This window comes from Biomphalaria glabrata, chromosome 3 (genome assembly GCF_947242115.1).
Source record: "Biomphalaria glabrata chromosome 3, xgBioGlab47.1, whole genome shotgun sequence".
NCBI lineage: Eukaryota > Metazoa > Mollusca > Gastropoda > Planorbidae > Biomphalaria > Biomphalaria glabrata.
The window spans coordinates 42,616,493-42,643,151 of record NC_074713.1 but is presented as its reverse complement, the minus strand read 5'-3'; the positions used below and the strand labels follow the sequence as shown (position 1 = coordinate 42,643,151).

General features: G+C 34.5%; 2 protein-coding genes across 7 annotated transcripts in view; one reads left to right on the top strand and one right to left on the bottom strand.

The window, feature by feature from the left end:
* The first annotated feature begins 340 nt into the window (after nucleotides 1-340).
* Nucleotides 341-23,076, top strand: LOC106063746 (solute carrier family 46 member 3-like). 6 transcript variants are annotated; one of them, XR_008776771.1, is made up of 8 exons: nucleotides 346-2,910; nucleotides 5,613-5,768; nucleotides 5,977-6,863; nucleotides 8,044-8,283; nucleotides 8,490-8,573; nucleotides 9,040-9,196; nucleotides 11,671-11,871; nucleotides 12,975-23,076. XR_008776771.1 is itself a non-coding variant. In XM_056022169.1 (7 exons), exons 3-7 carry the CDS (start codon nucleotides 5,999-6,001, stop codon nucleotides 11,768-11,770), a joined length of 1,446 nt encoding a protein of 481 aa, XP_055878144.1. In that variant the 5' UTR covers nucleotides 341-2,910; nucleotides 5,613-5,768; nucleotides 5,977-5,998; the 3' UTR covers nucleotides 11,771-23,076. The 6 variants fall into 6 exon arrangements, 5 of the variants coding, with proteins under 5 accessions (XP_055878144.1, XP_055878145.1, XP_055878148.1 ...); XM_056022169.1 differs by having other exon boundaries at nucleotides 341-2,910; nucleotides 11,671-23,076; XM_056022170.1 differs by having other exon boundaries at nucleotides 346-449; nucleotides 11,671-23,076.
* Nucleotides 23,077-23,926: 850 nt separating this feature from the next.
* Nucleotides 23,927-26,659, bottom strand: part of LOC106063747 (glutamate receptor 2-like) — a 38,614-nt gene continuing 35,881 nt past the window's right edge. The window contains exon 11 of the mRNA XM_056025187.1: nucleotides 23,927-26,597. Within this exon, the coding sequence (XP_055881162.1) occupies nucleotides 26,505-26,597 (93 nt within the window). The 3' untranslated portion in view covers nucleotides 23,927-26,504. The remainder of the gene's footprint in view (nucleotides 26,598-26,659) is intronic.

Here is a 26,659-nt window from a genome sequence, read left to right as displayed (position 1 = left end):
CATTTGGTTCCGGCCCACCGGGCATTTGCCCGTTTGCCCATATAGCCAGTCCGCCCCTGAGTCTTTGTAATATCATTTTATTAGTTCTGCAGTTACTTTTGAAATAAATAAGAATGGATAAAAATTACGGGGAGGTGTTCGCTTAATATGCCATTTCGCTGATGGGCCTTTCCTATAGACAAAAATTGTCATTTTGGGGTGTCATTCAATATGGAAAACGCCAATCCTACGCGCTATAAATAAAAACGGCTGGGTTTTGTATTTACACATTTTCTTGATTTTTTTTCATTAAACAATGGAAAGGGTACATAACTCTAATTACTTTCTGGTCTCAATAATATTTAGAGTAGAGTCACTATTACGGAGCAGGCATGTTTGCGTAACAGCTCGTCGAAATTAGTTAAAATCAACTTTATTTTGAAATTTTCTGCTAAACGGAACTGCGCATGGTCCATTTCTCTTCATTTCCAATATAGATCTAAGCCGTCTAAATAAGGGTTCTCCTTTCACCACCATAGTTATTTAAATACTTTGGCATTGTGATCATTGATAGTCCATCATTCAAAATCATTGGGCATTGGTTGGAGTTGGGGGGCATTGCATCATGATTAGCAGTCATGATCAGTTGATTAAAAATTTTCTGATAGGAGAGAACAAACTGTAATAATAAATGTCTCACTCTAAATCAACACCAATAACAGTTTACTCAGGCGTACCTCAAGGAACAGTCTTAGGTCCACTACTATTTTTAATTTACATTTAAACGATTTACCAAATTGCGTTTTAGTTCAGAAACAAAAGTCAGATTATTCGCAGACGATTGCATAATAATAATATGATGATATATACTAATATAGAACAATAAAAACAACACAAGATACAGAAATTTTACAAAGAGAATTACATGAATTACAGAAATGGGAATCAAATTGGAGCATGTCTTTCCACCCAGAAAAATGTCAGTTATTAAGAGTAACAAAAAAGCTAAAACTAATACATTCCACTTATCTTATTATTCATGGTAAACCAGTAACACAAACTAAAAACGCAAAATACCTAGGTGTTATAATAAATAAAAAACTGTCATGGAATACCCATATTGATGAAACTATCAAAAAATCAAACTTCTAAGCATTAGGGTTTATTAAAAGAAATTTTTATAAATCAAATAAGAACATAAAACTAAAATGTTATTTAACCTAGGTTAGGCCAATAATAGAATATGCATCCTCTGTTTGGGACCCCTCAACTCAAGAAAACATTAAGAGCAGTGAGATTCATAACAAACGAATATTCACATTTGACTATAGTAACACCTTTAGTTAAATCACTAAATTTAGAAAGCCTTCAGGACAGAAAACGCAAAAGTAAAGTACCGGTAGCAATTATACATAAAACACTGAACGATAATATCCAAATACAAAAACAAAATTTAATCAAATACTCAGAAAGACACAAAAATAAAGGCACATTCCTCATCCCATATAAAATGCTAGGACATATTTGTACAAATACTCCTTCTTCCCTATGCTATTAGTAGAGCATGGAATGGGTTGCCTGAGCTAGCCAGGAAAACCAGTGACTTGGCAGAATTTAAGTCTTTGGTTAATATGCATGACTGAATGCATGACGCGTAGGATGTAATCATCTTTTTTGAAGTAACGTCTGTATTATATAAGATAAGAAAATTAATTTTGACTCCAGGTTAAAGTTAAAGTTGACAGGTGTGGAATCGTCCATTATTTTTCACTTACCAGGAGAACCGCATAAGCCAGGGCTTAAGGTTTTTTAAAAATGATAATGACCCATCAACTGCATGATTATGCCTGTTTTAAGTCAATGAAGACTGCATATGTGCTTTCGGTCCTTTGGAATCCATCTGCTACGCTCTGCACAAAGATGTTGACTTGGTCTAAAGCGGACTGAAACCAGTCTGTTCTGGAGCTCTTAGATGGGCACTCTCAAGGTATCAAACCAGATGCTCATTTACCATTTTATCAGCCATCTTTCCCACACAAGATGTGAAATGGGCCTGTAACCCTCAGCAGTAGAAGCATCTTTTCCCTTTTTTTGTATAGGAATAATGGTGGCACGTTTCCAGGCCCTGGGCAGATGACCATCAGCCCAGGTTCTATTTACAAAGGCCAAGAGCACGGCCCTTCCTTTCCCCCCTACATGCTTGAGCATTTCGGGGGTGATACCATCTGTCCCGGGAGCCTTTTTAAGCTGGCATTTCCTTATGGCAGCATTAAGCTCGCCTATTGAGAAGAGGGAGTTCATCGTTCCCTTAGCACTTTCGGTCTGTGCTTCCTTTCTGTTTTTTTTTCATCAGCTTTGCGAGCTTTATCAATGGCTTTGGACATTGGAGACTTCTTGGCAGCCTTGTTGATCTTAGCAAAATATTTGTTCAACAAGGTGGCAATTTTCTTCTTTGATGAAATGGTTACCCCACTGGGTGAAGATAATGGGGTTGCTGTTTTCGTACGCCCAGCCTTAGAGCTATCCCTTAGGTCTAACCTTGCATAGGTGTTGGTCCACGTTCTCGTTTTTCCCTGTTAATAGACGTTTTGACTAGTAGGCTGAGTCTGTTATATTTCTGCCTGAGTGTTGGATTGTTTGGGTTCTTTTGGACCTTTAGGTATGCCCTTTTCCGAGCCATAGCAATGCCTAGATAATTTTAGTTTTTCCATAGGTCTAACCATTACGGAGCTAAAAATTGAAAACTAAAAGTAGCTGCAAACTGTTCCGCAATTGTGACTCTACTATATATATAGCTACACTAGATTTAGATTAATCTAGATAGATCTGATCTAGCTAGATCTATTGTCATCAAATTCTATAGAGTCTAGATCGAGACTATGACTAGATCTGCTAGCTGTTGAGACTCCAAGACTGAATCAAATAATAATAGTAGTAGACGTCTAGTAATAGTATAGAATCTAGATTTGTTTAATTTGTTACTGCTAAGTACTGTTAACTGTTAGTTACACTCACACTGCACTGACAACTGACACTCAGCCTGGACTCAGGTCACACTGGCACATGTCAGGTGTCATTACTGACACAACTTACAGTATCAATCAGTAGATCTAGTAGTAGTAACTAAATAAGTAATTTTTAATATAATGGACTAACTAATTATTATAATATTAATAATTAACACTAATATTAATTAATACTAGTAATAATATTCATACTAATTTCTTGTAAATACAAATCTACTATCTAGAATCTAATTATTATTATTATCTAGATCTAGATCTATATTTTTTAAATATAATTATTAATTAATAATATTAATATAAAGATATTAAAGATACATTATTTATTATAGATCTATGGTAGTTTTCATCTTCCAAACAAGTTAAGCACTGCCGCCGCAATTTTTACATTTGAATGTTTATAGCTCCATAATGGTTAGTCCTAGGAAAAAACTGAAAACATCTATCATTCATTTGTCAATAAAATTAGAATTAGTTAATTGTTTTGTTATGCTATATAGTTACAATAAAATATGATGTTGAAGAGGGTCAGGTCAATGGTGTCCAGGGCTAACATTAACGAACACCATTCCCTGCTTTGTGATTACTTAGCGAACACTCTCTGTACACTAAGGAACACTTCATGCTATTGTATTTAAAATAATATTATCTTCAATTTTATTTTTTTTAATATCAATTTCTTTTTACAATAACTCAAGACCAACAGATGAGTGTTACTTTTCCCACTCCTAATTGGTCCCATTTCTGCTAAACCCTAACGCCACAAACTTCACAAAGGCCATATATTGCGGCCTACCTAGATCTAGTTGACCCAAAAAAAAAAAAAAAAAAAACAACTACGTGACCTCGCGTGTCTAGCCTGATCACTCCACTCAGTGATTGTAACCTAATTTTGTACATGATCAATCAATAATTGTCCCTCCCGCTACTTTTTTCTTCTGGCACTATGTTGACTGATGGTGAAAGACTCGCTTCATAAAGCATCCCTCATATTTTGGGCCCGTTAATTTTAGTAGCACTTTTAGTTATTTGCTCCTTCCCCACTCGCTAACAAAAAGTTAGTCCTTTGTACCCCTTTCTACATTTCTCTTGCTATTTTGTTCTCTCTAAATAACGAGAAATATCATTTTGCTCTTGTTAATGGCAATTGTTTATTTGACCCCTTTTGAATGTTTTGTGGACAGATTTGCACGATTTTATTTGATAATAATGGTTGGATTTTCTAGACCAAGGAGAAAAAAATCATTTTTAAAATGAAAATATCTGAAATCTCCACCTTTTCTGTAATAAAAATTGCTGTTTGTTATCCTATGACCACTATCTTCACCTCTAATTCACCTATCCCTTTGTCTGGTGAGCCATTGCGGCACCTCTCAGGATCTGTCGACCATCTTCCTCCATTCCTCTCTGTCTTTTGCCTTAAGTAGAATCTCTTTCAGTGACAGGCCTTTCCAACCTTTGATATTTTATTTCTTTCGCTTTCTTTGTCTGCTTTCTCTTCTTTTTCCTCGCTCTGTTCCCTGAAAGAAGATCTTTGCAAGCCCTGAGGACCTGATTGGGCATAAAATTTACATTTTTCGACAGTGGTCAGTAAGTCCTCGTGGGGTCCAATTGCCATTGTGATCCGGTTCAGAATCTCCTCATTTGTGATGCGGTCTTTGTAGGTGATATATACTTCTATAGCATTTCAACTCTATTGCTAGGACCTCTCCTCTAGTTTTGCAGTTAGTATCCAAGATTGACAAGCACAGGAGAATGAGGCAGTGACCATGGAGCTCATCATATTGACTTTAGTGTCAAGGGCAATGCCTTTGTCTTTCCAAATTGTTTTGAGCTTTGAAAGTGCTGCTAAAGACTGTGCAATTCTAGCCAGTAGCTCAGGTTTTATTTCTACTTTGGAATTGATACTAAACTACTGACATTTGCCAGCTTTTCACCTCCAATACTAATACTGATGTTCATTTTAGAGCCCTGGCTACTATGGATATATTTTATGAAAAAATTCAAGTCAACTAAAAACTCAAAACACCAAGGTGTTATGACAAATCAAAAGTTATCAAAAAATACCCATATTGAAATAAAAAAATAAAACAAAGAATTTGGGATTTATTAAAAGAAATGTTTACAAATCAAACATGAACATAAATCTAAAATGCTATTTATCCTTGGTTAGACCAAAATTAGAAATTGTGTATATATTTGCATAAAGAAACTAGAACAGCCAAAAAAAAATGAAATTTTTAACAAATAAATATTCATATCTGAGTATCATCATTAGTAAAATCACTCAACTTCATGACAGAAAACCAAAGAGTAAAGTAGCAATAATACCTAAAACACTAAACCCTAAACTAAACTAAACACACAACCTAATAAATATCCAGAAAGACACTAACATAAGGGCATATTTCTTATTCCATAATACCTAAAACACTAAACCCTAAACTAAACTAAACACACAACCTAATAAATATCCAGAAAGACACTAACATAAGGGCATATTTCTTATTTCATAATACCTAAAACACTAAACCCTAAACTAAACTAAACACACAACCTAATAAATATCCAGAAAGACACTAACATAAGGGCATATTTCTTATTCCATAGGCTGGGACCAGTTTGTACAAGTGCTTCTTCTTCTAATGCCATTAGAGCAACAAATAGGTGCCTGAAACAGCCTGAAAAACCAATGACTCAGCATAGGAAGTGATTATCTCTTGTTAAGAAGGAGCGTCTGTAATATATGAGATCACATGGACTTTGGTTAGAACAATTCACACATTTCTATAAGTGAACACACACACTACAAAAAAAAGATTTAGATTTGTTTGATTGATTGTTTGATTCTTTAATAGGCATACTTAAGACACTTGTTTGATTTGTTATTACTATAAGGTACACCTAGGAAATGTATGTATTGCTCTCTCTTCCCTACCTGTATTTCATTTTTGTTTATTAAATTTCATTGCAGGAAATCCTTGTGAACAAATAAAATGGCCACGCATATAATTATTGGCTTTAGACATTACCACTTTGATTTAGCCAACATTACTGTTGAACCAGTTTTGTTCCTCTATATGTTTGCCAGTTTTTTGTACTTTCCAACCATTCAAGCCTTGATATTTCATAAAGTTTGCCTACACAGCTTCAACACTACATTCTGTGAAGTTTTGGAATATAACACAACATTCAAACATGATCACCAAAAAGAAAATGACTTTGTCACATCAGAAACTTCTTATTGGATATTAAAAATAACTTTGGCCTTGACCTTGCCTTCTTTTTTCATGGTCATATTTTTTCTTGGGTCCCTCGGAGATGTGATTGGCAGGAAAATTCCAGTGATTTTGCCTTGTCTTGGTGCCTTTGCTGCATATCTTTCTGGACTACTAAATGCTAAGTATGAATCAGCCTCATTGTACTATATTCTGATTGGCCCACTGTTAAATGGATTTAGTGGAGGCTACATTGCATGCCTAATGTCAGTGTACAGTTACGTAGGTCATATAACAACCCCTGATACTAAGCTGACAAGGATGGGAATTGTTGAAGCTATGATTTTCATAGCAGGAACTATAGGTGTCTTTACATCTGGGCTCATGATTGATAACCAAGGCTATGTATTCACATTCTCAGTCATGTGTGTTACTATTGGACTCGCTGTCATATACTCTGCTTTGTGGCTGGACAATGTGCACTCCTATAATGACATCCAGGAGAGACCAGGCTTCTGTAGCATGTTGTTTCGGTTCTTGAGAGAATCTTTCCAGTGTGTTGTGATGCCTCGAAGTAGACGAGTTGGTGCAGCACTTGTGCTGATGATATTGGCTTTAAACTTATTGATGCTCTGTACCACAGGTATCATTGGAATTATTATTATATTTGTTTATTATTATTATTGTATTGGTTTATTATTATATTTGTTTATTATTATTATCATTATATTTTTTATTATTGTTATCATAATTGTATGGTGCATATCCACTTTACTTTAGTCTGGTCCAATCTGTTTTGTGGGATGTAGTGAAGATCTCCATGCTTACACTAGGCACACATCTTACTAAACTTGAGTTCAATCTCAAATTAAAGATGTTTAGTCTCCATCAGGATTTGAACATACCTGCAGTCTAGTTAATGATACTTAGCCACTAAGTTTCCTTTCCTGTATTTAGGTATAATGAAACTGGAGGTAAAGACACCTATATTTCCCAAAATATTCTTAATTATTCTATAGAATTACCTTTTGAGGGTTTTCCTTATAATACCTATTCTAGTGCCCCTTATATCCTTATAATTTTTTTTTTTTTTAATATGAACAGAACATTGTTTTAAAATAGGTCTGTCCATCTTACAAGAACTGGATCTGATTTTCTGTATTGTTACGACTTTGGAGTAGACTAAAGAAAGTTAACTCACCGATTGTCAAGTCGCCGATATCCTTCTGGTTGCAGATGCACAATCCACTATGAACAGTCAATAATCCAAGTAATCGAAATAATTTCACAGTTCACCTAATCAAATGTCCATACAACTATTCACAAAAACCGATTCAAGAAAAATAATCCTCCGTTCAAAACAAATCCTCGGTCATAACTAAAGTCTCTTCACACATTTTTTCTTAGTCAAGGTCATTTATGCCCAACAGCATAAACAAAAATCACCCTACTTTGCACGTGGAAACAAAAAAATGGTTAGTCAGGGAGGAACAGGGTTACAACAGTATTTATCCTGAGGCTACCTTATACTCAGTTTGGGCTGTATTAACCAAGAAACTTGTATATCCAAACCTCTATTTCTAATTAGCATTGTGTCCACTAGGATTTAAACCATAATAATGCTCTTTGTCTATGCTACCCTCTCATGCCTCTCTCCCTAAAAACAATAGAATTTAAATTTATCAGATCAAAAAATTTACAAAAAACTCAATCTTTCTGCAAGTTTTATTGGTAAGTGGTAGATAAACTATTGGCCAGCCTGTTCTTACTGGTTACATAGAAATGTAGTAGTATTCTAATCATTTCTAAATGATATTTCTCAGGTGATATGGACATTGCCATGTTGTACATGAGAAAAACATTAAATTTTTCTCCCACAACTTTTGGCTTCATGAAAGGTCTGGACTATTTTCTCAGAGGCTTAATTATGCTCACTTTTGTGCCACTCATGAGACACAAAGTCAAGCTGAAGGAAATGATCCTGGTCTTGTTGGGATTGTTTTCTTATGCTGCTGAATTTGTCATCACAGGAGCAGCCCGCACACAGTGGCTAGTTTTCCTCGGTAACCAGCTTATCTTTTTATTTTTTTTTTGTTATTGCCATGCCATATATTTCTTATGCCTTAATTCTAATTTTTTTGTTTTATATGAATGCTATTGTTAATTATTTGAGAAATGATGAATTAATTTTGCTGAGTAATAAAAAAATTCAATTATATTGTGGAATTAGTTGAATAAATAATAATTTATATCAAAATATTCCATGCAGGTGTGGTGATAGGTATGTTTAAAGGAATTCCTTCAGCTGGACTTCGGGCAACTATGTCTTCCCTAATCACAAAGAATGAACAAGGTGATTAGTGATCAGACGTTTTTTTTTTATATTGATCTTTTAAACCACACTTTAATTCTTCAATGTGCTTAGTCAGTCCACTTTAAGTACTAATATTTGGATAATATGTTGATATGTTTCGAGGTATTGTTACACTTTAGAAGTTCAGGTGCTTGCACTTAAGCTGTTTAAGGTATACTTTTCTCTTTTCAGACCATTTTGTTCTTTAAGGCAGGGGATTTTAAGTTAATTATGGAAAAGTATTTTGAAGAGTTTTACTTGTTCAATACAATGACCACACACTTTTACTTTTCTCAGCTAAGGCCTTCAGTGCGAAGAAATATCTTAATATCACCATGGGGATTCAAATCAAAACTTGAATCAATAAAAAAATTAACTAATTAGTCAACTTGCTTGTTTTAAATTTTAGAAATAATTTCACCAGACATTGTCTTAGGTTTATTATTATTTATCTAAATTTGATCAGGCCGACTGTTTGGTATCATTGCTGCCTCAGAAAGCATCACATCACTTTTGTCAACCTTATTGTTTAATGAATTGTATCCTGCTACTTATGATCTTTACCCTGGCTTCTGCTACATGTTAGCGGCTGGTATTCTGGTCATTGCATTCTTCATTGTTTTGTAAGTAAAAACTTATATTTTAATGTTACATTGTGTCTTTAAATTGATTGAGATGTTACATTGTGTCTTTAGTAGACTGAGATAGTACATTGTGTCTTTAGATTGATTGAAATGTTACATTGTGTCTTTAGATTGATTGAGATGTTACATTGTGTCTTTAGATTGATTGAGATTTTACATTGTGTCTTTAGTAGACTGAGATGCTACATTGTGTCTTTAGTTGATTGAGATTTTACATTGTGTCTTTAGATTGATTGAGATTTTACATTGTGTCTTTAGATTGATTAAAATGTTACATTGTGTCTTTAGATTGATTGAGATGTTACATTGTGCCTTTAGATTGATTGAGATGTTACATTGTGTCTTTAGTTAATTAAGATGTTACATTGTGTCTTTAGTAGACTGAGATAGTACATTGTGTCTTTAGATTAATTGAGATGTTACATTGTGTCTTTAGATTGATTGAGATTTTACATTATGTCTTTAGTAGACTGAGATGCTACATTGTGTCTTTAGTTGATTGAGATGTTTCATTGTGCCTTTAGATTGAGATTTTATGTTGTGTCTTTAGATTGATTGAGGTTTTACATTGTGTCTTTAGATTGATTAAGATGTTACATTGTGTCTTTAGATTGATTGAGATGTTACATTGTGCCTTTAGATTGATTGAGATGTTACATTGTGTCTTTAGTTGATTGAGATGTTACATTGTGCATTTAGTTGATTGAGATGTTACATTGTGACTTTAGATTGATTGAGATTTTACATTGTGTCTTTAGTAGATTGAGATGTTACATTGTATCTTTAGATTGATTGAGATGTTACATTGTGTCTTTAGATTGATTAAGATGTTACATTGTATCTTTAGATTGATTTAGATGTTACATTGTGTCTTTAGATTGATTGAGATGTTACATTGTGCCTTTAGATTGATTGAGATGTTACATTGTGTCTTTAGATTGATTGAGATGTTACATTGTGTCTTTAGATTGATTGAAATGTTACATTGTGTCTTTAGTTGATTATCTCCTATTGTTATAATTTTTTGTGGCTGATCCTTAGTTTTCCCATTTAAAACAAAACAAAACTTGGAAATGAATAAATCTCAGAACAAATAAGTACTAAGAAATTCTGAATACTGTACTTTAATTTATTAATCCAATGTAAATGACTCCAAAAATCAAATACACAATATAGAGTTGCATAATTATGATTGTTAAGCCAAACTAGTAATTAATATCAATTAATTAACCAACTTACCTTTTCTGCCAGATTGTGTCATTTTTTAAAAACTCTTTCTCTCCTATTTGATGATATCGTTGATTTGATACCATTAAATTAATTTTTTTTATTAACATTAATTTGTGTTATATAAAAAGAGCATGTATTCCCCTTCAATTCTACACCAAGTACAATATTTCCTGATCACAAAGTTCTAGAAGTTTAACAGGAAAGTGAGCTACACATGAACAAAATGAGTAATTCTGTCGTTCCATGGACAATAATTATGGATAGAAAGATTTAATGCATACAAACACCAGTAAATACAAGTAGAATCTAAAGTACATTTTTTGATACTCTGCAGTTCAAAGTTTGTAGTCTGTATATTTCACAAATGAAACAAAATACTTATCTAAATTACAGATCTTTTGGTTATGCTGCAAGGGTATTGTCTACATATTTACAAAATAAAAAAAAAAAGAAATTTTAAATATATATATATATATATATTAATTTGAACAAAGATTTTAAAATCAAATTAAAATAATGTTTTAGAGTATTTATCCACTAGAGTAAATGAACATAAAAAAACCCAACAAAGTAATGCCACATTTCCTTCAGCTAAATTTACCCAAGTAAGACAAACAATCTACTCATTTATTATGCATCCACGTATTAACACATATTTAGCATCCCAACTTTAACTATTGTAGGGTGTGTCTGAGATGTAAACTCTGGAGCAAGAGAGAGGGGTCAGCATGCATATACACATAAGAATATAATTTAAAAACTTGTATGTTCATCTATTTCAGCATTGTAAAACTTTGATGAAGTATTTATTGTTTCAATGATCAAGTATAAGCTTTGTTGTATTGCCTGGCAGCAGGACATAAATATTCATTCTTGATTGTGCATGCAGTTTAAAAACTAGTTGTAATATATGAATACATTTCTTATGGTATTCACATTGTCTTGTGTTGTCCTACATTTCTTATGGTATTCACATTGTCTTGTGTTGTCCTACATTTCTTAGGTTATTCACATTGTATTGTGTTGTCCTACATTTCTTATGTTATTCACATTGTCATGTGTTGTCCTACATTTCTTAGGTTATTCACATTGTATTGTGTTGTCCTACATTTCTTATGTTATTCACATTGTCTTGTGTTGTCCTACCTCTCTTATGTTATTCACATTGTCTTGTGTTGTCCTACATTTCTTATGGTATTCACATTGTCTTGTATTCTCCTCAGATCTTTACACTGTTTTATCTTACAAGACATTTCTTCTAATTATCGTCCAATGGAATGTCCTTCAAGTAATGATGAAGAAGAAAACGCCACTGATGGCTGATGTATTACTCTATTGTTTAAATCTCAAATATTGATAGCAACATATCTTAATCTTGATAACTGGCATTACTTATATGTTATCAAAAGTTAAATCATGTGGTGGTAAGTTTCAGGTTTCAAAACATGTTGTTTTTTTTTTACTCAGATTGAATTTGTGTTCAACTATGAAGGCTTTTCAAAATGTTATTTGTAACTATTTTTAGATCTTTGTTTATCAAATGAAGACTCACACTTTTCATCCTCACATTTTTTACAAGTGCTTACTTTCTTGTTATAGAAATGGCAAAGAGTCAAATGAAAGTAGTTTACAACTCTGCCATTTAGTTTTGTTAACAAACCCAGATTAAAACAAGTTAATGCACTTGTTTTAAAATATAATTGTTGTACCATATCTGTGGTTTTTTTTAAAAATCTGTAGCTTAAAAAAACAGAAAACTAAAAAAAATTAATTGTACTAGTATTAATTTTTGTTAAAAAACCCTTAATGCTTTCATTATTTTAATTGTCATGAGTTTTTTTTTAAATGTACATACATTTAATGTATATTTTTATATTAATCCTCCTGGTCTTTGCATTTATAAAAGAAGCATTATTTTTACAAAGTTGATTTTATGAACATTTTATACTACCATTCCATATAATATTTTAGTATCTATCATGCTAATATGGAAGACGCTTTTAACAAATCAGACAACTTGAATTCTAGTGGGAAAGTATGTAAATAGATTAAACTGGATTGGTAAAAATACACAAATAAAAGATTTATATTACTGTAAATTTTTACAGCTTTGGATATAATAGAATATTTCTCTATATTAGTATATGTAATAACTTGGGGGGGGGGAGGATTACTGTAACTCAAGATGTCTTGTAGCAATATACTGCTGGAATTGATTTTTCTTCATGCACTTAGGCTTAGGGTGTATGGTGTCTTCCAAGTTGGTTGATTGACTTGGACTTGGGATGAAAGGTCTGTGTCCCTTCAATACATTAGAAGGCAGCTTGTGAACACCAGAACTGAGGGAATCTACAGTATTGTAGTATCACTGCATCTATGTCAAACATACTCTAAAGACAAGTAGCTCTGTTAGTTACCTTATTCCTTTGGTCAGATTGATTGCAACAAATTTCATTTATTACAAACAATATCACTACCATCTTGTTCTATTTAAAGACATTATAATACTCATTCTTTTTATCATCAGCACTTTGTACTGAGTTCCAGTTTCCATCTTTTAGCTCTGGATCTTGCCCTTGCTTTGATTGTCAAACAATAAAAGGCACAGAGCATTGGTCAGTAACCAGTGTGAAATGTCTTCTTATCTGGTATTGATGTCATTTTTTTTTTTTCTAAAAATGGCACAGGCTTAGTTTTCAAACTATAGAGTATCTGTGTTCACTTTTCATGAGAATTCTTTGGGTAACGGTGGCTTGACAGTCATATAGAGTTGTGGTAATGCAATGTTTGACACATCTGTTCTAACTGAAGGTCTAGTGCAGGGTGTTCTTTTTATTGTTTAAAAGCTTCCTTGTTTGGAGGGAGCAAAGGATTTGTTCTTCATTAGTAAATGGACAATTTGAAAAGAATGGATTGGCCTCTCTCTTGATAGTCTTCTATGAACAGCTGTTGACTGGGAAAAGTGCAGGGATTTGGTTACATTAACTGTCACAGCATCCCCATGATGAAAGTCTATGGACTTTTGTGATTTCATATCTTGTGGTGGAGATAGATTTCTTAATGCCTGAAATCTTTCAAGGTCTGGTTTTATTTATCCTTTAGACATTTTATAGCCTAGGAGGCTATTGCACTTTTGTTATTATTGAAAGTGATACCATATTTCATAGTGGCAAAATCTCAGTAAATTCTGATCATGGTGTAATAAGAAATAAAGAAACTAGAACGAAAGAGACTTGGACAGTAGCACACTAAATCAATGTTGTGAACACATTCTCACAATGTTACACAAATATAAACAAATAGTAACTATTTCACCACATTCACCCCGCCTAGAATTAAAATAGCAAGTATAGTAGTATAATAGGCCGTAGCATAAATAAATAAGAATACCAGTACCTGTAATTCCATAGATCAATAAATAGTGTCAACAAATATTAGTTTCTCTTGTAAACAATAATAAATATTGATACAAGTAAACATAAACCCAGTATCAGTAGTATGATTGATAAACAATTGCTTGTTTCTGTTTTTAGCAATAACAAATAGTGTAGCAAGTAAACATGTAAATAAGTAAGTAACAAGTAAACTCTAGTATCAGTAGCACAAGATAAACAGTACCAGTTTATGTAGTCAGTATAAGTAGTGCAATAGATAAACAACTCTAGACCCTATAGTTCGGTCTGGTTCTTCTCACTCTCTTAAGTTGTAATGGGGTTGACTATCCTGTTCTACAGTTACTGAGTCACGAGTGAGTTCCTGAGCGTCAAGTGGGGTATGATGGTTCTGTGTATTTTCAAGAGGAAGCGCTCGGAGATCCTCAGAGGCTTCCAGGGGTTCTTTCCTTTCTTGTATCAGCTTAGGGGGTGTTGACTGTTACTTCCGTGTTTTGAGCTTCTGGAGGACATTCTTTATCCTCACCCTGAGCGAAGAATGAAGGTTCACTTGTTGTTGGGGAGGGGGAGGAAGCCAAGTGTCTTAGAGAAACCGTCTCCTCTTTACCGCTGGGCATATTGGGGGTTACACATCAGTAATTCAACTTCTTCCGTGAGAGGATTATACTTCGAAGATCGGTTCTCTCTTCTCAGCAACACTCAACCTAGGCTAGATAGTAGATCAGATACTAGTCAATCTAGTAGTGAGAGCTTCACACTTTGGTATTGTTCATCTTTGTACTTTATTTTTATTTTGTTGGTGAAAAGTGCTTGTGCATCAATGACATCATTGAACAAGCAATTAGCCTTTATTTTATCATTCAAACAGGAAAAAGCATCACAGTAGTTTGTCATCATCCATCAGGTTTCTTGGTTCAAGAAGAAACCTAAAGGTGTCCATTTTCTTTCCAGCCTTTGGAATCTGCCCTTCATCTCCATATGAAGTCTGTCCAGCACTTCTGTCGCAACACGTTTGAATAGCAGTTCTATTGACAGTCCTACATTAGAACTCAACTCCCCATCAAGTCTTTTCTTTCTTCTGGTTGTTTTGATTACAGTGAATCAATAGCATTCACTACCTTCTTTTGCTTTTTCGAAGGTTTGGATTTTTGTTAGTTTCTCATCATTTTGCAGAAAGCATGAAAGGGTACTAATTTCTTCAGCAGCTTCCCGTATGTGCAGTCCAGACTCTTTTGTAGATTCTTCTGAACTATAATATTTGGGCGCAGGAGCTTTGACCTAAATTCCAGATAGGCAAAAAATTCTTAATTTTCCACTGCATGAAGAAGATTCTGTGCACTGCTTCTAGTGTCCATTCTTTCAGTTGTTGATTCAGAAAGTTTCTCCCACAGCTTGATGATTTTGTCGAGATGCAAGGAAACTGCCGACATAGCTTCTTCTCTTGTATTACTCTTTTTTTTAAACTCCCGGCTTCATCTTCTTTCAGTTTGGTCCATCTCTGAAGTTAATTTGAAAAAAAAGTTGAACAATTCATGTACAGTTCCAAAAAAGGTGACAATTCTTGGATCTATTTCAATAGAATGAAAAGCTGCCAGGTTGAGAGAGTGATTATCACAGTTCAGAAATGTTACCTTTGAATTTATGTCCAACAGATGTATCTGCAGGCCAGACAGACGGTCACTCTGCAGCAAGCTGTTTTGCAGCCCCACTCTGGTCAACTCGGCATGGGGGAATTTCCGATTGAAAGAATGACATTTTTTTAATTTCACAAATAAAAAATATGCCATGATTGTGAAATTTCCTCTGACGAAGAGACATACATTTAGTTTTTTTTTTATTCATTTTCCCACCCTTTCAATTCACTCATTTATCACTCTATAGGAACAGGTTTTTTTTTTAAATTTAGAAAAGCAAGTGTCCATTGGATTGAGGAAAGATGAATAGAGGGGTAATAACTCGAGTGTGAAGTTTAATTCTGAAATTATAGAAACCAAACCCAAATAATGGACAATTCTAGCATTATTATGAATAACTATTGGATCTGTTATACCCGATTCTGAACATTTTTCTTCAAGGTTAATTAGCGTAACCGTAAAATACTCGCCATTTAAATCTAGTATTATTAACAAAGAGAGAAAGAATATTTTTAGTTCTTGCTGCAAGCACATGTTTGATCTCTTTTGAAACGAAAATAAATCGGCAACAAATCTATTAAAGATTTTCGTTTTAAAATTTAAAAGTAACTTAAAAAACCTTTGATCTCAGTGTGATAAAAATATTTTTAAAATGTCAACAAAGTCAACTTACTGATAGACCTAGATCTAGGTCTAGTCTCGGTTATAAATTTAATCCATAAATGTTGAAAAAAGACTCTCCTTGACACTGTTTGTCAATCAAATATATTAATTTATGTATTTACAAACAAATTTTGGACACTCTTTTGGGGGCCCCCCTCAAGTGGAGGCCCAGGGGGATATTCAAATTCTCCCATCCCCCCCACCCACGGAGCTGGGGACACTCGTACAAGACATGCGACATTGTTTCGACGCTCTCTCCACAGTGACGGCATCGGGAGTCAAAGTTAGTGCGGAACCGGGCAAAGTATGCTCCAATAGGACAATGTTCCGTCCTGCACTGCGCAACTATTGACTGCTCTGACCTCCTCAGTCGCCACCATGGATCGTCGCGATCTGGGTGACGCATGCGCTGCCAGACACCACGTGCTCTGTCGGATTCCTCCCAGGACTTTAACCACTTCTCATGAATGAGTGCTCGGATTTGTGCCGTTGCTTGTAAGTACGTGCTTGGTGCTTCGAGGTGTGTGGCTGCCATTGCACCCTCCCTTACGAGGGCGTCTGCCGTTTCATTGCCCCTTACGCCGCAATGTGAAGGCGCCCACTGCATAAAAATGACAGCTCCAATAGCTCGGCGGATGTTATCTATTACGGGCGACCCTCCCCCGCCGCCACCCATAACTTGGAGACTGGAGCGAGAGTCAGTGACCAACACCACCGTAGTGGCGCTAGTCTCGCGTTGGAGCATTCGGGCCCTAATGGCCTTGAACGCCCTAGTTATCCCTGTGAGTTTGGCATCCATGGAGCATGCGGCGTATGGACCAGAGAGCCTATCTGGTTCAGTCCGGTCGGAGTAGACGATAAGGGCCCCATACCCCGATCTGTCGGGGTCCCTCATTACCGACCCATCGGTATAACAGAAAATGGCATCTGATGGGTAGGATTTTATGGTTATGGATGCCAAATTTTGAAGAATGGCAGGTGTTAATCGCCTCTTGGTGGCTCCCTCTTGCCCTAACAGGGACAGGTTTATTTGTGGGGCCGGCAATCTCCTCCACGGAGGGCACGTACTAATTCTCCTAATAGGGATTCTATCAGTGGAGAGTCCAGCTGAGTTAGACAAATTGGCGCAATATGGAGGAACGATGGCATTTTAATGTGGTTCCTCTCTCTCCACTGTCGCACTAAGATTGAGGTGGGTAGCCTAGAGTCGCCCCTTTTGTAGCGCTCGTAGGCCGTAAGTACTGCCCTCTCCCTCCTAAGATGTAAGGGTGCCACGTTAGTTAAGATTTCAGCAGCGTTTGTTGGGCTTGTCCTAAAGGTGCCACAAATGAGCCGTAGAGCCTGTGCTTGTACCCGGTCGAGTGATTCGAGGGCAGTTTTACTAGCGTATATTTGAACTGTATAGCTGTATTCAATTTGTGATCTGACTGCCCCAAAGTACAATGTGCGTAGCATGTCAGCTTTGGCACCCCACTTTGTGCTGGCCAGCTTTCTTAGTAACGCTAACTTCTCCGAGGTTTTTCGTTCAACATCCTGGACGTGCTGGAGCATTGACAGTTTTCTATCCAGGGTCACCCCTAGATATTTTGGCGTATTTTCACGCTGGTGTCGCAGCCCACCGAGTTGAAGCTCGAATGGAGCCTAAAGAATGTCGATCCCTAGGCTGAACAGGGACCAGGTTGTTTTGGCAACGTTTATCTGAATCTGCCATTTGTTGCAATACGAGGAGATGGTATGGAGGTCTGCTTGAAGTGCCGCCTGAATTTGGTCGGCTTTCTTCCCGGTAGACCAGAGGACAATATCGTCAGCATATAGCAGTTTTTGTGATATTACCAGTAACAGTTGATCCACTTTTGGCACATGTTACTAGTAGCAGCACCAGTTGGTTGTAGATGTAAAGGATTTTCACAAAAGAAAACATATTTAATTAGCATAGGCGCCTGCAGGATTTTTTGCAGGGGGGGGGGTGCAAGCTGCTACTTATGGCTCAAAGTCGTAGCCTCAAGTTTCATGTTACGGAGAATATTAAAGAGAAGAGTTGCCCCTTATTTGGCCCCCCCCCCCATACCTATCGATATTAAATGCACAGTAAATACTTCTATTTTGTGAAATAAACAAATAAGAAACTAAACACGTAGACAAAGTATTTACTGTATACATTGCTAACTTTATCCCTCAGGTCCGTGCTTCCCTACGTTCCATCAAACAAAAACTGCTAACGTTGACTGTGGCTGCCGAAACTGTCAATAGCTTTTCTAATTAATAATTTCTGATTTCACTTGCAGTGATTATTTTAAGTTCCGCCAAACAGTCAAAGATGTCAAAGTTAAGACTTAAAACATGAATGGATTAGTATTTCTCAGTCCTTTTGTATCTCACACAAAAGAGGTAAATTTAGCACCAACACTATCGCTAAGGGCTGTTATGGAAGAAGAATGCTAGCCATCGTGGGGCAGCATTGGCCGAGTAGTTTATCCATGTCTAAACTACACATAATGTATTTACTGATAATGACGTTAGCCAGATGCAGTGAGTCTCTCTGAACAACAGGAACTAAACCAATAAAGTTGACTACAATCACAATCAACAAACCGAACGCTCTAAGACATCTGCTTAGTGTCTGAGATATCTACAATTTCATCACCTAAATACCCAGCTAATGCAGTTAATTCATGATTCTGCAGCTTGTATTTTTTTTGTTTCTTGCTGCTGCCAATGCTCCGGTGATCCAAATTATTTTGACTCGGACGATGGCATGTGAAAAACTTTCTTGTATCGCTTCAATCATAAACTGGTGGATGTGTTTAACTTGTTATTTTATCGAGCGCTGACACCAAATGCAAATCCACAAGACGTTAATGCATTTACACTCTTTACTTTTGTTCAAAGAAACTAGAACATTTATCACATCAAAAGATAACGGGCAAGGATTTCTCCTCCAAGGCAAAAAAACAACAAGAACAAAAAACATTTATCATATTCTAGTCCTTAACTAAATATAATAGTAACTATAATTATGTGCAAATGAAAACAAATCGCCATAACTAACGTGCTATAGACCGTACATGGTCGAACATGAACTACAGATTAGCCTATTCTAGTTTTCTTACAATAATATCATATCTTTACAATTGTACATCCCTGGAAGCACTACTTGTTCAGTTGATTTGAATGTGTAGAAACTTGGTTACTGCCTAGGCTAGTCTACTACAACATTAACTTATCTTTACAACTGGACACTTCAGTGGAAGGTGATACAAAGTGGCTAGAATTGGGCTACTCAGAATCCAGGGGGGGGGTGCAAGTGCACCACCTTGCACCCCCCTTCTGGCGCATCCAGCAATATAATTCATAGAAAGCGTACATTTATCCTGAAGCAAGTAATACAGCACCAGTGTAATCACTTCTTGCACATACAGTAGTAGATCTGGTAGATAACAAAAAACTTTGAAAATACAATGCTTATAAAGGAATATTTCTAAGGGTTAAAAAGGCCAAGGGACTTAGTGACTATCTAAACCTAGACTCTAATCTTGCTATTGCTAAAATTTAACAGTATCTAGATCTAAAAATTAGAGTCTGTCAATGTCAAGGCTCTTTTTCTTCTCTAATCCTACGTATGTGTACTTCAATGCTGATTACTAAATGTACCCAAGTCCTGGGCAATACTGCAACAACACATACAACAACAGAATAAAGATTCAGAATGCCAATTCACAGACATATAACATGTTTATTACATAGGCTGTAATATAATACAGTCTCAGTTCTGACAAATGAAATGTCCAGTATCAATTGAAATATAACAGCTCAATATCCCATAGACTGAATAATGAAAGTACAGAAAATAATTAGAGTCTACACTTCAACTCTATCCTTAACCAGAAGTCCAACTGTCCTTGACTAGGAACAAAACCACACTACCTTATTATGAATTACATTCCATTCAAAAAGCATTACACAAAGTAAAACAATCCAAAACATTAACAGTTTTGAAGTCAACAACCTTCTTCTCTACAGTTAACAGGAGACCCAGGCTGACGAGAACTCAGTCCTGACAGTCAATTTAAAATGTAAAAAAAAAAGGCGTGTTGAGACTAGATCTTGTGGTCACTGTAAGAGTGCAATGTGATTGTTTAGATTTAGATTCGCTTTCAGTTTTGTTTGGGGATTGATGCCTTTAAACAAAAAATCTATCATAATCCTATTTTTTTTCTGAGATTTGAAGGTTCCCTTAACAAGGGCATCAATGCAGTTTCATTTCTTCAAACTGATACATATTGGGGTTCCCAAAAACTCACCAATTTTTGAGTTGCTGTTTTTACAAGCTATTGATATGGAACTGCATTCACAGTCCATTCCATCCATTATTCTTTTCCAAGCAGATGCAGTAATAATTGGATGAAAGAACCAATAAAATAATGAATTGAAACTAATAAAATCATCTTATGTAACAATCACATGCACATTTTTATGAGAATTCTATCATAAGCATAAGGGGTTGTCACCTTAATAGTCTTCTTCACACCAATGTGCACCCCATCTCAGTGTGAAATTCATTCATTCATTCATCTGTTCCTTTACTTTCGTCGTAGGGGTGCTGTGACAGCTTAATTAAGCAAATCCCTCCATTTTTTCTGGTCAGCAGCTGTTTTTAGTTGGTTGAAATGACAAGTTGGTTTTAAAAAAAGTCAACAGCCTGCACAAGGCTGGTAAACTAAAGCCTAGGTAATGTGTTCTAAACTAATACTATTTTCAGGGGGTACAGCATATGTTAGGTACTCAGAGTTGGATCCCCAAATTTAAAATCCCAGTCTTCAGTGGGATTCCAACCCAAGACCCTTCAGTTCAGAAGCCAAGCACTTTACCATTCAGGGGGGTACAGCTTACTTACAACAATATGTTAAAACTGTGTGCCTTCCCCATAATTGACAATGTCTTTAAAACTTTTGTCTTGACTAACTTTCCCATTTTGGAGGTTAACTTCAAACTTTCTTGATATTATTTATTTCTATGTCTTTTGAAATTGTTGGCATTCTTTTTATCATAATTTTTACTATGCATTTATTTTATTGTATTGTATGATATTTTATTTTGTATTCGGGCATTTTCAGGCATGCTATAAGAGTACTGGCCCTTGTGTTTATGTTCCAGTTCTCGCAGGGTGAACAATAAACAGGTTATTAATGCTAGAAGTTACTCAATCCAATCAAAGAGTTTTTGTGTCTTATTTTATAGCCAAATTAACATGGCAGTAGTGGAGGGTGAACCAAATGTCATTGTTATTGGCAATAGTGTTTAAGTGGCATTAGAAAAGTAGGAACTATTGCTTCATGTATCTCTTTGTAGATGCTCTAACATTGATAAAAAAAGGGAGACAAGCATCTAATAGAGATATGAAGAGAATGTTGTCTCTGCTGACCTAATCAGAGAGTATGCTCTAGACTTCTGATGGACTTGAATTGATTGATGGAAACATAAGTGAAAGTTTCAGATAGTGGGAAAATAGTCCACTGTGATAAGGTATGTTCCACCTTGAATTTCCATCTTTTCATAAGGACTTTTTCCTTTAGCCTGAGATCAAAACCTTTTCTTTCAATTGTTTGGCGTGTTGTCTTGACATGCAGTAGAACTATCAGATATCTGTCTAATATCCACTGCCTGGCCAAGCTATAACTATCAGATATCTGTCTAATGTCCACTGCCTGGCCAAGCTATAACTATCAGATATCTGTCTAATGTTCACTGCATGGCCAAGCTATAACTATCAGATATCTGTCTAATGTTCACTGCCTGGCCAAGCTATAACTATCAGATATATGTCTAATGTTCACTGCATGGCCAAGCTATAACTATCAGATATCTGTCTAATGTTCACTGCATGGCCAAGCTATAACTATCAGATATCTGTCTAATGTTCACTGCATGGCCAACCTATAACTATCAGATATCTGTCTAATGTTCACTGCCTGGCCAAGCTATAACTATCAGATATCTGTCTAATGTTCACTGCCTGGCCAAGCTATAACTATCAGATATCTGTCTAATGTTCACTGCCTGGCCAAGCTATAACTATCAGATATATGTCTAATGTTCACTGCATGGCCAAGCTATAACTATCAGATATCTGTCTAATGTTCACTGTCTGGCCAAGCTATAACTATCAGATATCTGTCTAATGTTCACTGCCTGGCCAAGCTATAACTATCAGATATCTGTCTTATGTTCACTGCCTGGCCAAGCTATAACTATCAGATATATGTCTAATGTTCACTGCCTGGCCAAGCTATAACTATCAGATATATGTCTAATGTTCACTGCCTGGCCAAGCTATAACTATCAGATATATGTCTAATGTTCACTGCATGGCCAAGCTATAACTATCAGATATCTGTCTAATGTTCACTGCATGGCCAAGCTATAACTATCAGATATCTGTCTAATATCCACTGCCTGGCCAAGCTATAACTATCAGATATATGTCTAATGTTCACTGCATGGCCAAGCTATAACTATCAGATATCTGTCTAATATCCACTGCCTGGCCAAGCTATAACTATCAGATAAAAATGCAATATGATTTTTGTTGACAAAACTCAGACTGCCAACTGTTAAGTACTATTCTACATTTTCCAGTTCTGAAATTTATGATGTTTACAGGTTTTGCTTGCTTGATAATTCTTGTAGCCTTTTTCACTCCCATTAATGGTTCTAGGCTTAATATACTGATTGTAACTGCAAGTTTACATGCAGTCATGCTTTGGTCTAAGCTCAGATGTTGGGATGGTAATGAGTAATTTAGAAATGTTAATTACATTTGTCTTACTTTGTAGAATTTATGTTTTATCAACATCAAGATTTATAAAACAAAACAATAACATTGTAGAAGGCTGTGAATACCAAATGTTTCTTTCACTACAGACTTTGATCTGCTAGAAAAGAGTCAAGATGTATTCATTGTTCCATCAGATGTTGCAGTCCAAAGAAAGGCACAAGTTCTGAAACATTTCTTTATATCTGTACAAATAATATCTGTTGTTGATTCTTAGATCAGATCCAATCAAACTTGACCAGATCCAATTTGATTTTATTTGAGCATAACTGATGAAAAAATATTATTCTTATTAAAAATCAATCCTCATTTTCTTGAAAAAATAACTTGATACAGCTAGACAGTAATGATACAAACATAAATTAGTTTACTTAAAAGGAAAATGTGCAATTCTAGAGGGTCAGACGCAGCTTTAACTTGTTGCAGCCAATTTGAAATTTATATAAGCCTCAAGTAGTAAAGGGCTTTGTGTGCATTAAATGTGATAAATTATCTAGGTCAAAGCTGGGTCTCATATCCAGGTGATATACTGCACTGTTCAGTAATCTTTCAACTATGTTTTGCTATATTTCTTGTAAGATAAAGCTTTTTTGACAATTGAAGACATTTTAAAAATTTGTTATCAAATTATTTTCTTATAATGACAGCCTGAACATTTTTTTGTGTAGAACTTTTTCTATGTATAATCATTTTGCATGTTTTTACAGTCTCTGGATTACATAACTTAGGAGACAAGATTACTTTATAAAATTTTATATAATAAAAGCAGTAAAATATCTAACCCTCTTTCTTCTTCTTTTGTGTTTTGTTTCTCTGGCAATAGTTTATTTGCAAATATATTTTTCAATCTTTGCCTTATGAGATTTTTAATAGTCTATTTTGTGCTATTCTGTATAGAGATCCCTAAGTTAAAGAAAAAAAGATCACTTGATAAAAATTGACAATGAAATTCAGTATATCAAACCAGTGACTTTTTATTTTATGTTTGTGAATCAATGTAAACCTTTAATAAAACAGCTAATTAATACATTTTTCTTTTTAATAACTTTCAGAATGTATTAAATTGTACAAATTTCAAATCTAATACAAGGAAATGAAACTTGATGGAAGACATGAAATCTATTCATAAAATACACAGATTGATACAATTTAATTTTTTTTTGTTTTTACCCAATCTTGAGGTTGAAAGCTTGCAAGGAAAAATTCATTTTTTGTTATCTCTGAGTTAATGAACAATTTTGGCAACAGAAAAAAACTTTATTTGCAAAAAGATAAGTACTTATTAAATGTTAGTGGTTTTAGATTTAAAGTCCTGCTGATATTCTAGTCCTATCTTATAGACTACAAACATTTTTTCAAAGAATTAGATAATTTTGCTCTAAATGCAAGTCACCCCAGACTTATAGCTCTACCACTCAGAAGACACTCACTTCTTGACTATCAGTGTTGTAGTTCAGAGACACTATGAGACAAAGAAACAGACACATATATGTGCATCAAATTGGAAAAAAGTAATCTGCAAGTATGTTCACCTGACACTTGCATTATCTTTCCAAGATGATTTTTTATTTGTAAATTGAACTCTGTATTAGATTTGAAGTCAAGTGAATTAAAAACTGTTTGAGGTTACATGAAAAGACTTCTAATTTTAAAATAGGTTCCAATCTATATCACTATTTAGAATAACACCTTTAGTCAAATCACTTTATTTAGAAACCATTTAGGATAGAAGACTTTAAAGGAAAATACAAAACCTATAAAATATTTAGAGAGACACAAAAATAAAGGCACATTTTGTATAAATGCTCCTTCTTCCCTAATGCTATTAGAGCATGGAATGGGTTGGCTGAGTCAGCCAGGAAAACCAGTGACTTGGCAGAATTTAAGTCATTGATTAATAGAAATGACTAGATTGACCTAGGAAACACGTGTAGGATGTAATCATCGTCTTTTGTGAAGTAACGTCTGTATTTCATAAGATAAGATAAAGGAGAATGACAACTAGGTAATCACATCACTTAAAAAATAATAAAATAAAAATTGGCAATATTTAGACAATTTTTTTTTATAGAGAATCTATACATTTTAAAAGGTAAAATAAAAATCAAGTATAACATTAAAAGAAAAAATTTCAAACAAATACAATTAGACAATCTATATAAACCAACTATAAGAATCAAAATGAATGTGCAATGAAAAAAATAAATTAAAAAAACTTTTAATTATTAGAAACTTTAAAAAATTTAGCCATTCTTAATTGTATTAAAATCAATTTTATTCTTTTATCACATGCATGAAAGTATGTCCAAACATTGGTCTTAACTTTTACAGGTCTTTTGAATGTATTGATCTGAGATTGAATTTGTAATTTAGAGATAGGAAACAAACTATGATCTATTTATAACTTCTAGAAAAGCTTTCAGACATCCTACTGCATTTTTCACCTTCTCCTTCACATATCATGTTGGGGCGCCACACAAGATCTGTTGACACTCTTTTTCCACTCCTCTCTGTTTTTTATCTTTGATTTCTTTTATGTTTCCTCTTCTTTTCCTGGTACTGTTCCTTGTTGGAAGGTTTTCCCGAGCCCTGATGACCTTGTGATATGGCCTTAGAGTTTGTGATTCAGTTGTTTTGACAGTATTTAGCATGAAGGGCACAACATACAAAAATGTGTAAAAAATAAAAACAAAATCAAACCATTTTTTTTTTAAATTTCAATAGCCTCATTAACACACTGGTTAACATACACGCACACACACAGACACACTGGCAAATGGCTTAGACTATTGTAATATACACCTTAAAATACTCATACAATTATGTACAAGAATAATTTAAAACACTCACACTACTTTCTAAGTGTAAACAATTAGCTTCTCAAAATTACATTTTAGATAAGATGAAAAAAAAAACAAGAACAAAAGATTGTTAATTTTAAATTTGCCATTTCTAAACCAAAAAAATTACTTGATAAATATTTTTTTCACAATAGTTAATATTTCACACAAACTGGACATTTAGTTTGAAGTATTCAGAAATAGCAGGCAAATGTACAATGTGTATTTAGAAAAATAAATGAGTGCTTAAAACACAGTAGGTGAAAAAATAAATAGAACTTCTTTGATTTGAAAATCATGGCAGGGAAGACAAAAAAAAAGGACATGCACACACAGACAACTAATACATACACCAATGACAAAGAAAAAAAAATTAAACTTAGACCCAGAACTATTATTAGCTTTAATTTTCTTTTTCTGTAATATAACGTACACTAAACACAATTGACAAATGTATTGCAGCTCATATAAATGATTGTTTTAGTGTTGGTCACAAGTAATAGCTTATAATTTTAGTAAAGAACATTTAGTGAATTTATTTTGGTGATTGAAATGAAAAAAAAGAATAAAACACTTTTTAAAATAATTAATTAAATTAATTAATTCAAAATGAAATAGTTAGGCTAAGTGTAAAGACTTCTAAACATAAAAAAAAATACTTTAAAGATACTCTAGAATTCTAAGGCAAGAAACTAATCAGACATCAGTAATTGGTTCCATGTCAGCTGCCAGGGGAATATGTTTTGGCTCGTTCAGTTTTTCTTGATTTTCTTCTTCCTCTTTCTCAGACTAAAGAATTCAAAAACAAAAATAAACAAATTTGACAATAACATAAGTGAAACATGTTCATT